The 12726-nt window shown below is 39.2% G+C and overlaps 1 protein-coding gene across 2 annotated transcripts in view; it reads right to left on the reverse strand.

Moving 5' to 3' along the window:
* Positions 1-10221, reverse strand: part of gc2 (guanylyl cyclase 2) — a 33738-nt gene extending 23517 nt beyond the window's left edge. For both annotated transcript variants that reach the window (XM_038293131.1, XM_038293133.1), the window contains exons 1-8: positions 10021-10221; positions 3454-3909; positions 3205-3333; positions 2916-3095; positions 2633-2750; positions 2215-2516; positions 1986-2117; positions 1780-1883 (exon numbers count right to left, since the gene is read on the reverse strand). In XM_038293131.1, coding sequence (XP_038149059.1) covers positions 1780-1883; positions 1986-2117; positions 2215-2516; positions 2633-2750; positions 2916-3095; positions 3205-3333; positions 3454-3855 — 1367 coding nt within the window. In that variant the 5' untranslated portion in view covers positions 3856-3909; positions 10021-10221. The remainder of the gene's footprint in view (positions 1-1779; positions 1884-1985; positions 2118-2214; positions 2517-2632; positions 2751-2915; positions 3096-3204; positions 3334-3453; positions 3910-10020) is intronic.
* Positions 10222-12726: the final 2505 nt, after the last annotated feature.

The following is a 12726-nucleotide window of genomic DNA, read 5'->3' on the forward strand; positions in this document are numbered from 1 at the left end:
ACTGTGCTTTATTCATGTATTTATTACAAAGTATTAATCAAACCTGGAAGCTGGCCATGAGACAGACACATTGCTGATGACAGAGCACTGTGATGACTCCTAAATTAACTTAAAATCCTGAAACCTGCTGACGGAATATGTTCGCTTTTATTACCGGTATCCTGGTGCCTGCAGTTTAAATTATTTAGATGAAAAACACCTGCCAGCCACCGCGGTGAACCCGGAGGCGACCCAGCCCAGAGGCTGCTGTTGAAGGGGTTCCTACTGTCGGCGCACCGCTGGTATGTCGGGGTCTGAGCGGCTCCAACAGAAATAGATAATCTGGATGAACTGACTGCAATTATTAATTTTTCAGGTGGACTGTCTCACTTAAAAACATATTAAAACTACTTTATTCCCACTGATCACAGCAAATATAGCTGCAAGATTTAGATTATTTAGATGAAAAACACCTGCCAGCCGCCGCGCTGAAGAGGAGGAGACCCGGCCCAGAGGCTGCAGTTGAATTAAGTTTTCAGGTAGAAATATAGAGCGGGAGCGAAACTGAGTATGTTTGTGCTTCATTCAAGTATTTATTACAAAGTATTAATCAAACCCATCAAAGTAATCATCCTCTGTGTCTTAATTAAACAGCTGCGCTAAATCAGACATGCCAATTTCCCCTTCTTCGCTGTCAGAGTCACTTTCTGTGCAGCGCGGCTCCTCAGAAATAATGCCGGCTTTTGCGAAAGCTTTAACAACAGTGCCAGCAGACACGTTAGTCCAAGCATCAACAATCCATCCGCAAACGGTGGCGTTAATTGCCCGGCGCTGCCTTCCACTTATCCTGAAACTGTGCTCTCCGTCTGTCATCCATCGCTCGCAGCCTTACTTTGAACGGCCGCTTCACACCGATGTCGAGCGGTTGAAGTTCCTTTGTCAGACCCCCAGGATAACAGCAAGCACATCGTTTATTTGTTTCACCATGTTTTTCATATCGGCTGTGAGATGGGCACGCATGGAGTCACAGATTTAGCGATGGTAATGCGTGGAAAAAAACCACCTGGTGTCCTCACATACACCTGCCTCAGCCACTCTTTCATCATCTCCTCATCCATCCAGCCCTTTCATTTGCGTTAATATCATATGTCATCAGAGCGATGTGTCTATCTCGCTGTCAGCTCCCAGATCAGCTTCTCTGATTGGTTGATGCGGCGCGTCCAGCAGCAAAACTTAAATTTTTCCATCTCGAGTTGCAGCAGCGTGTTGGCGGTGCGTCAGATGCTTAAACGCTCCCGACGCGCTGCGCCTGCTGCTCAAAATGTGCTGCGGGACCTTTTGCTGCGCCTATACGCGCGTCAACCATTGACTTTGCATGTAAACTCGCTGTTTCTGCTGCGCCTGCTGCGTCCGGTTCACACCGATGTTGAGCAGTTGAATAATAGCAAGCACAGTGTTAATTTGTTTCACCATGTTTTTCACATCAGCTGTGAGATGGAGATGGGCACGCACGGAGTCACAGAATAACAGCGATGGTGATGAGTGGAAAAAAACCACCTGGTCTCCTTACATTCACCTCCCTCAGCCACTCTTTCATCATCTCCTCAATGAGGTGGTCTCAAAAGTCGCAGTTACAACACACATAGGGCGCACCGCACCAAAGGGCGCACCGCACATTTTGAGGGGAAAAAAAGACGTTAATGTGCGCCTTATATCAAGAAACCACTTTGGCTTTCTGTATCTCCATTTGGGTCCCCTTCAAATCACCCCCCAATGTGACAAATATCAGCTCAGACATACGTGTATGTTGGCATCAAATTCATGGAAGTCCCATCTGTGTCCAGGATGAGGTAGTCGAGCTGAACAGCCCCAGAGCTGCTGGTTTTGACACGATGACTAAAGCCCTGCAAATAAATAAAATGTAAATCAGACCCTTTGTAGGGACTGTTATCTTGTAGATATTAGAAAAAGGTGGAGAGCTGACTGCTTTCCTGGCCTTGCCGTACCTGAAAATCCAAATTACGTATTCGTTGTGCTAGGTTTCCCCCAGACATCCATGCTTGAGACTCACGAACACGATGCACTGCATGAGCCATGATCAGAATGGAGTTGTAGATAGTGCCAAACAGAGGAGACACCTGAGCCATAAAAGGAGATGTCAACTTGTCGGCTGTCCGGGAGGTAAACTTACGAACTGAACCCCTTTCAAACCATAGCATTTGGTCAAAACTGTACCTGTTGGGGTGTCAGTGTTCTTGCCACCTCCCCCCTCTCCATAGCCTCTCTGTAGGCATCATAGAATGACACCTTGGGTGAGTCAATGGTGATAGTCAGCATAGCATCGTAGGCCCGCAGGAGTTTGCTGTTGTTTTTCACAGCAGGGTAGGTTGCGTTAATATATGGCAGACTGTAGAGCAGAGTGTCATATGGTATAAACACCAAGGAGCCATCGATCATTTGCATGTCGTAGGCTGTTTCTAAGAGAAGTCTTTGGACCGAACCACCAATGAGTACCGAGTGCATGCAGAGAACCACAGCTAGGGGAGAAAAGGACAAGAAGAATTAGATTACAACATGTTGGAAATCTCTCCTTTTTTTGTTACCAGTCTAACAAGCATCCTAAACCCTCGTCAACAACAAACAACACTCGTACCTCTTATTTCTTTCATCTTGCGGACCTTTGCTAAAGTTCTCCTTATGCCATGAGGGGTGTTTTCCATAAAAATAACAAATCTGACAGGCATCCCATGGCTCCTTAAAGAGTCAGCGACCTACACAGGACAGTACATATGCTTAATGACAAGACATGAACTCAAATATCACAAAAGCAAAAAAATATGTTTGTTTGTTTGTCTATGTAGCTTTCCTTTTCCAACACATAAACAACCTTAAGTCCCCTTTTTTACTGCAAAAGGACAAAAGACAAACTTTCAAACCTTATTTGCTGTATCCACCCAAATGTCTTCAGAAGAAGAGATGATACCAATGTGAGCCCATCTGAAGTAGCTCATGACGCTGTGCAGCACTGCTGTGGGTTTTGCCATAGATCGGGCAAATGTTGGATGGTTCCGAACATCGTCCAAATCATAACCTACACAAGCCCAAGAAAATATTGCCTTGCAGGAGAGAGTAGAGAAATAAACATGCTTACTTACACTCTCTTAAGAACTGTTCTGGGTAAAAGAACATAAATGCACACATAACAACTTGAGTATTTCCACTTACTTTGTTCCAGCCTTTGCTTAGCATTGACGCAGCATCACAGTACCCTGGATTGGCTGGTCCAATGTACCCAGAGGCTTTGGTGTGGAAACCCACAAAGGCCTCCAGTGCTCTGGATGTTTCACAGGGCTCCTAAAGAAAAAAACACTTAATAAGCCATTTGGCATTTAACCCCAACCCCTGTCAACCACAAACTTGCCCTGCATAGACTAGAACTCAAATATGTTTTATAAGAAACTATTTCCATTCTACCTGAAGCACAGAAAAGACAAATGTAGCAGCATAGGACAAGTTGGGGTCTTTGTTGATGCGATTGACAGCCAGCTGCGCTGCAACATTTGGAAGTGCCTTGGCAAAGAGGGGGTCACACCCCCATGGTCCCACCACTCCAACCCGAAACCAGGCTGCATGTGCTTGGTGGGGCAATAAGCACAGGACAGTTAGGATGAAGAGGAAGGTTTTCAGGAGACCATGTAGTCCAAGAAGAGGGTAGACATTTAAAAGCTGTGAAAGAGAGCAGTGGCATGGAGGCCATGAAGATGAACGAATGGCTGTGGGATATCGCAGAATCGGGGGGACATTGGAAGAATATGGGTTTCTCTGCTGTTTCAATTTCAGATGTAAGGAGGTGAAGGCATGCTGCAGCTGAAGCATCTCAAGTCCTCCGAACTCTAGGGTTCAACAGAATCTTGATAAAGAGGGTGTCCTCTGAAACAAAGAATTGAAAAAACAGAGATTTGGTCAAATATTCAAGTGGGAATGCTTATGCATTCCCACTTATTGTTTTTCTGTTTCTCTTTATTATTATCAAGTGGGAATGCTTATGCATTCCCACTTGATAATAGTGGGAATGCTTATGCATTCCCACTTATTGTTTTTCACTTTTAATTTTTCTGACTCTAACTAGTCCCGCAGTTTTCAACTGATTTCAACAATTTTGGTATCAAAACGTTCAGCTTGTTCGGGAGAATTCTGCTATGTCTTTTGGTAAAGATATTTTTTGTAGTTTTCGCGATATTCAGCTTTTTCTGCGTTTTCTTTGTCTCATTGAAATGCATGTAGAATTCTTAGATTTCAGCATAATTCAGCTAAACCTTCATCATCTTTGACCTTTAACTACTTTAGCATACTTTCAGCTAGAAACACCATTCAACTTTTAAAATGTTTCCGTATCTTTCTGCTATTACCGTTTAACTCGGCTTTCTGCTAACTTTTACAGTTTTGCTTCAGTGAAGCTTCAAACTTTAAAAGAAAATTTTAAGATTTTAAGATTTATAATGGAAGTCTATGGACGGAATTCTTCAACTGTTAGAGTGCGTGCTCTAGCTTTTGAGCTGTTCTGGTTTTTCCGAACAAATTCTTCTCAGTCACTCATTTTTAACTCAATTGAAATAAATTATACATCAAAACGTAGGGATTTTTGTCAGGATTCAGGAAATGTAACCCTCATCTGTGTGGCATTTACGGTTTTCCGACAGTTTGGCCCAGACCACGAAGAAGTCCACACTTCTCCAATAGAAATCCAATGAGAGCTCTCTGAAAATCCGAACTGAAAATTCAAAAAAACAGACTTTTTCGTATCGCTCCCATTCGGGATCCGTTTGACGTAGCAACACGAGCCTTGTGGAAGTTGTTCCTCAGACCTTCCTAGCACTCACATTGAAGGAAGTGTGTCGATATCTTTTATCGTTTAGCTAGGAAAAAGGTTTGTTCGGGGGTAACAAATCTGTCTGAACCCCAAAATCAAGATTTTGACAATAATACACTTTTTTACATCGTCACCACGCCTAGACAAAATATTGTAGAAATATGAAAGTTACACCAGTTGTAGTCCAAAGATGGCTGACGCTCACGGTGAAAGAATTTTTTGAATACCTAATACGGTTTTGGCTCACCGCTCGTTTGTTCGGAGGGAAAGTTTTGCTTTTGAGAGTTCTGCTCTACCATTGTGCTGCATGTTATTCAATGAGACCAGCAGGATTTCTCAAACCTTTTTATTCCTCCTTCCCATTAAGGCTGTGAATGAGCTACAGCCATGAAAGTTACCCCAATTGGAGACAAAGGATAGCTCTCGCTTAGACTGAAAGAATTTTTTAGATACCATTTACGGTTTGTCTTCAGCCCTTGTTTGTTCGGAGCTGAAATTCCCATTCAAAAAAGCCTGAGAGGAAAGGAACGAAAGTGAAGCGCATGTCTCTCTGTCACTGACAGGCTCGTTAAGCGTTGTCAAGGTAATCGTGCTTCAAAGAGATTTTACCTCCACCACTTTAAACAGCACATTTTAATCTAATGGAGGGAGACAACACTGATTTAACATTAGGAAGTGGATACAATATGACTACTGGCCATGACCCTTCCCTTCACACGCAACCCTGATAGACTTTCAAAATACGACTCCGGGGACCCTTCAAAATAAAAGCTCCTACATTAAACTCATATTTTTTTCTCAGGATATGGCTCAACATTATGACCCAAACTCAACCACTTTTTAAAAAAAAATGAGACTCTAGGGGTTTTTAAAAACACATCCCACAGCAAATTTCAAAATAAAAGCCTCCCATTGCCACTTCATCTAATGCCCTAATAACAGGGGAAAGAGTGATTTAATGATTGGAAAGTCATCAAGTATCACTGATGGGGTCTGACCCTTTTCTCAACACACTACTACTAGACTTTCAAAATAAAACTCCAGTGACCCTACAAAATAAAAGCCTCTATATTATACTTGTGTATTAATTGATGCAAATGGCTCAGCATTATGACCCAAACTCTACCAGCTTGTTTCTATTAGACTCAAGGGACCTTTTCAAAACATACCCCAGAGCAAATTTCACAGTAAAAGTCTCCCATTTACGCTCTAATACAGCATCTATTCACCCAATAACATGGAAAACCAGTGATTTCATATTTAGAAATGGATTCTATATCACTGCTGGGCATGACCCTTCCCTTGACACACATCCATGATAGACTTTCGAAATAAGACTAAAGGGACTCTACAAAATAAAAGCCTCTTCCTTACATACACTCATTCATTGTGCCGTATGGCTCGTAGCTATGACCCAAACTCAACCAATTTCTTCAAATTACACTACCAAGGCCTGTTGACCACACACCTCAGTGCATCGTCCTCAACATTTTACTTCCCATCCTTAAGCTACTAATTTTTTCTTCAACCAGATAAGATTAAAGTTTTTCTTTGTAATTTATTTTCTACTTCAGCTAATTTCATACTTTTCAGCCTATGTTGTGAACTTTGGCTTCATTCTGCTCTGTTTCTGGACAGGAATTAAGCTTTTCTGTTTGCTGCTAATTCATAACACGCCTGACATGTTTCTGGAAAGTAGGTAAACCCCCCTTCAAAATTTCTTTATACATTTTTCTAGAAACTTGGGAGACATTATATTAAGACCCTTCTAGTGCCCACATTCAAGACATTTTTTGATATCATGTATGGTTTGGCTGTGCAGCTTTTAAGATGAGTTTGTTTCTGCCATTTTACTGCCAAATGATTCTACCCTACAAAATCTTCAGATGATTCAATTGTTTTCTGCAGTTTGAAGTTTCTGATGACTTCCTATCACATTTTCATATGTTCTTCAGGTAATTTCAGCTTTTTTCATTCAGCAAAAGCATTCCCACTTTGATGTTTCTCCGAAACAGCTTTTTCTAGTTATTATTATACTTTCCGTACGTTTTTCTGTCTCTAACTAGTTCCCCATACTTCAGCCGATTTCAACAAATTTGGTATCAAAACGTTCAGCTTCTTCTGGTCCATCCTGCTGTATCGTTTGGTACCTTCACCTATTATACTTTTTTAAATATTCAGCTTTATATGCGTTTTTTTTGTCCCATTGAAATACATGTAAAACTTCAAAAATTCCACTAAAACTTTAGCTACTTTGCCCTTTAACTACTTCAGCATACTTTCAGCTAGAAACACCATTCAACTTTTAAAATGTTTCCGTATCTTTCTGCTATTACTATTTATCTCAACTTTTTGCTAACTTTTACAGTTTTGCTTCAGTGAAGCTTCAAACTTTAAAAGAAATTTTAAAGATTTTTAGATTTATAATGGAAGTCTATGGACGGAATTCTTCAGCTGCTAGAGTGCGTGCTCTAGCTTTTGAACTGTTCTGGTTTTTCCGAACAAATTCTTCTCAGTCCCTCATTTTTAACTCAATTGAAATAAATTATACATCAAAACGTAGGGATTTTTATCAGGATTCAGGAAATATAACCCTCATTTGTGTGGCATTTACGGTTTTCCGACAGTTTGGCCCAGACCATGAAGAAGTCCACACTTCCCCAATAGAAATCCAATGAGAGATTTTCCAAAAATCACAGACAAAATCCAAAACGATACATATTTTCGTATCGCTCCCATTTATTAACTATTTGATGTACTAACATGAAACTTGGTATACAACATCTTCAGAACCATCTAGCACTCACATTGAAGGAATTTCTTCAATATCATTTATGGTTTAGCTGTTTAGCTGACTTGTTCGGGCATAGGAAAACGCTGATTCTGAGAAAAATCCTCAAACTCAGAAAATGCAAATTTTTTCATCGTCACCGTGGCCAAATAGTTTTTAGTAGAAACATGAAAGCTGGCACGGTCGAAGCCGAAGGATGGCTGACGCCAACAGTGAAAGAATCTTTTGAATACCTTTTACAGCTTTGGCTCAAAACTCGTTTGTTCGGAGGGAAAGTTTTGCTTTTGACACCTCAGCTCTACCATGGAACTCCATGTTATTTAATGAGACGAGCAGGTGTGACAAACCTTTTTATTTCTCCTTCCCATTAAGGTTATGAATGAGCTACAGCCATGAACGTTATCCCAATTGGAGACAAATAATAGCTGTCACTTAGACTGAAAGAATTTTCTAGATACCATTTACGGTTTGTCTTCAGCACTCGTTTGTTCAGAGTTGATTTTCCCATTCAAAAAAGCCTGAGAGGAAAGGAACGAAAGTGAAGCGCATGTCTCTCTGTCACTGACAGGCTCGTTAACGTTGTCAAGGTAACCGTGCTTCAAAGGGATTTTACCTCCACCACTTTAAACAGCACATTTTAATCTAATGGAGGGAGACAACACTGATTTAACATTTGGAAATGGATACAATATGACTACTGGCCATGACCCTTCCCTTCACACCCAACCCTGATAGACTTTCAAAATAAGACTCCGGGGACCCTTCAAAATAAAAGCTCCTACATTAAACTCATATTTTTTTCCCAGAGTATGGCTCAACATTATGACCCAAACTCAACCACTTTTTTAAAAATGAGACTCTAGGGGTTTTTCAAAACACACCCCACAGCAAATTTCAAAATAAAAGCCTCCCATTGCCACTTCATCTACTGCCCTAATAACAGGGGAAAGAATGATTTAATGATTGGAAAGTCATCAAGTGTCACTGCTGGGTCTGACCCTTTTCTCAACACACTACTGCTAGACTTTCAAAATAAGATTCCAGTGACCCTACAAAATAAAAGCCTCTATATTATACACGCGTATTAATTGATGCAAATGGATCAGCATTATGACCCAAACTCTACCAGTTTGTTTCTATTAGACTCTAGGGACCTTTTCAAAACATACCCCGGAGTGAATTTCACAATAAAAGTCTCCCATTTACGCTCTAATACCGCATCTATTCACCCAATGACATGGAAAACCAGTGATTTCATATTTAGAAATGGATTCTATATAACTGCTGGGCATGACCCTTCCCTTGACACACATCCATGATAGACTTTCAAAATAAGACTAAAGGGACTCTACAAAATAAAAGCCTCTTCCTTACACACACTCATTCATTGTGCCGTGTGGCTTGTAGCTATGACCCAAATTCAACCAATTTCTTCAAATTACACTACCAAGGCCTGTTGACCACAGACCTCAGAGCATATTTCTTAACCAGGTTCTAAGATTTACACTGAGATACAGCATCTGCTAACCTCATAACATGCAGCCTAAGCCTGCCAACGGTGCTTTCATCACCACAGCGGCTCGTATCATGCAGGTTAGTTTTTTTTTATAAATTCAGCTCCTTAAGTGGTATTAGCTCTCTTTCTATAAGCTTCTCTCTCTGTCCTTCCTCTGCTTCTCATGGTTAGTCTTGCACATAGGTTTGTAAATTTTCAATTTGCTTAAAAGCTCAAGTCAACGGTTTAAGTCAGACATTCTTTTCCCTCCTGATGAGAGCTTGGCATCATTGTCCAGTTGAAACATTGAACCAATCCAGGTTTCAGCCTTTCAGTTTTGAAGTGAAGGAGATTAACTTAGTTTACCATTGGTACAAAAAAATTTGTCCACAGAGTTTGATGATGCTACCACATGATTATAACAGGTGCAATATCCTTGAGTTTAAAAGCTCCCTATTCCAGAGCGGAAAAAATTCATACTGTTGTTTGACCATGAAAAGCTTCAACCAGAAACAGCTCAAAATTAGTACTGATCTCAAGAAAAATTATGATTATGTATAAACCTCTGACCTGTATATCTTAATTCACTGATTTGAGTTCAACAGAACTGGATTTAAGCAACTAGAGGTTATTTTATCTTTACATGTGTTTCATAGCTATGTAAACCACTGCTGTGGTGAAAATAAGCTGTACAAGTACTCTATCTCAGAAAAAATATTAATTTGTAAAAACAGCTTTCTGATAAGTGTAATTAAAACAATGGTAGTTAATCCTAATCTATAAATTATAAACTTAACCAACTATCCCATTGTTTTTCTTTACTTCCTTCACTCAAGCTATTCTGATTTGTCATCTGCAAATCACAAGAACATATTAAATACATACCATGCATTGAAGAGACAGACTTCTGTGTGGTCTCTCCAAGGCAAATTGGAATTCCAATAACCAGAGAAGTACTTTCATTGTTTAATTTTTTCAGACATAAAACGCTTTAAAAAAAAGGTCAAATAAAATCTGGTCTAGCATTACTAACCGAACAGGTTCTCTACATTTTAACCATCCAAGCTGTAAGTCTGTATGAGACGATCTGCAATGAGTGTATGACCTGTCTTGTCAGATTATGTCAAATCCAATCAGAATCTTCAGAGGTACGGATAAAGCTAGTTAGCACTGCAAATAAAAGTGGTTTACTTTACTGTCTTTATAATAACCTCATATGCCGTAGTCTTTATTAACGATCTTTTTAAATATGGATGCCAGAAATTGCTGTATTTTATTAAAGTTAAGATATCTTTTTACTGACAGCAAAAGCATTCTGTGACCTCTGAGCTTTACATATTATTCCACGAAAAAAAAACACTTTAACAAACCCAGAATGTCCCTAAATATATATATTCGTGAATATATTAGTGAGATTGCAGATCCTTCACTATACCTAAAAAAAAAACATTTATTTTTAATCCACATGTTCATTCATTCTGTTCACATTCTTTGTTTTACGATAGACCCATAAATTCCAGCAATAAAAATCTTTTTTAACGTCCTTTTCATTGTTTTAACTTCCAGCTTTAGCGATATAATCGTTAGATATATTGGCAGACTATACGGATCGACAAACAATATTTGATACTAATCTTTTTGGGTATTTAGTGAAAGCTGTATTTGAAACACAGAAATTGGATGTTGAATCACATTTTTAAATACATTTGTGTGCACAATATCAAAGTTGCCACAGGCAGCTATGCAGGTTACCATCTAATGAGAAGTCTAGACAAAAACTTTCACACAACAAAAACCCTAAAATAGAACAGAAGATGCTGAAAAGCAGCACAGTTGAAAAATCTGTTGAAATTGGAGAAAAGATCAATCTTTAACAAAACGCAGATATGAAAACACAACAATACATAATATTGAATAATACAAACTCCCTTTGTTGGTCAACAGTCGGAAAATGTAGGTGTCTTAGTGGCAAAGCAAAAAGGTAACGGAAGTATACAGACACATAAAAGTTTGATATTATTTAATCTATTAATTGAACTTTATTGATCTCACAACTGAGAAATTTACCTCTGCATTTAACTAGTTTTGCACCAATACCAGTATCCAACGGGGCCCCAATCCAGCACTAAAATGGTGGTATCCGTATCGGCGAGTACCAACAAATAGGGCATCGATATCACTTTGAGAGCCAAAAGTTTATTCAACTATTGTCACCCATTCCAGGTAGTCAATAAAAAGTTCTACTGGATTCACTTTGTATTACTCTTTTTCCTGCTTCATAAAGGTAGGCAGCAGCTTGACAAAGCCATGATGGCAATTATTTTACATCCCAGTGGTATGCAGTTCTTCATATATACACAAACACACATCAATTTCAAACAGATGGTATCGGTATCAGCTGATACTGCACAGCCAGGTATCTGCTATCCGGGCCAGAAAATGGCATCGCCTAAATACTACATTTAACCAATCCCCTTGGGGAGCAGTGGGCTGCCATTGTGGAGCGCTCGGGGAGCAATCGGGGGTTAAGGGTCTTGCTCAGAGACCCAGAGTGGCAGTCTATACAGTAAACAAGAAAGAAAACAAAACTTAAAAAATCTTGAAGAAGCAAAACAGTTATTAAAAAATGTAATCCATTTAATCCAGATTAAATGTTCAATAGTGCAGATTAGGTTTGCAACTAAAATCCCTACTAGCAGATAAAAACTGTGAAGGAATCAACATGGTTGAGCCCCAAGTCTTCACATACAGCAGGCGCCAATTTAGATTACCCAGTATCCACTGGAAGTAATATAAGAGAGAACACATATCTCATAAGAAAATAAGGGTTTATACTGATCAAAGCTCTAACACCAGCTTCAAACCGAAGGTCGTTTTGCAGCCTCGGTTGCTAAAACTCATTTAGTCTAATATAACAGGGCATCTAAAAGATTCTGTAGATCAAATAAAATTTAAAGAAGATTTTTTCCCCCCTTAAATTAAGGTGAATTAGAGCAAGAAAATGTGTTGAACTTTTGGTTCTAGATTACCTGAAAGTTTGATTTTTAAACTCTAGAAACCACCAACTACTGAAACATACTCCAGCTGTTACCAAGCTGAGGTCAAACCGTACTCAAACGTTAAAATAAAACCCTGAAGCACTAAAGCAAATAGGTGCAGAGATGTTTGTAGATATTTGGTGCTTTGGTCTCCATGTGAGCAGACCAACTCCCGGCTGTGAGGAATGTAGGACCATATGCTCCAACTCTCAGGGTTTTATTCTTTTATCTAAAAGCATGCATTTTTTCATAAGGTTTGGAAGAAATTACTTAATAAGTTCAATTAAATGGCTGCACAAGTATCATGAATTAATTATCCACAGTTTTTAATATTTGTAAACTTATAAGTTTAAACAACATATTTCTTACAATTAATTTTATAGCTATGAAGCATAAAGAAAAGGTTAAATTTCCTTTAATTCAGAATCAAAATGCCATTTTATTCCCCTTGCAAATCATATGGATAGTAAAATGTTTTTCTCATATTTAGATCTGATGATTTCTTATTTTTTAGTGATTATATTTTTATAGTATGAAAATCCACCAGTTTGTC

Source organism: Cyprinodon tularosa, unplaced genomic scaffold (assembly GCF_016077235.1).
Source record: "Cyprinodon tularosa strain WSP-4 unplaced genomic scaffold, ASM1607723v1 ctg321, whole genome shotgun sequence".
NCBI classification, from domain to species: domain Eukaryota; kingdom Metazoa; phylum Chordata; class Actinopteri; order Cyprinodontiformes; family Cyprinodontidae; genus Cyprinodon; species Cyprinodon tularosa.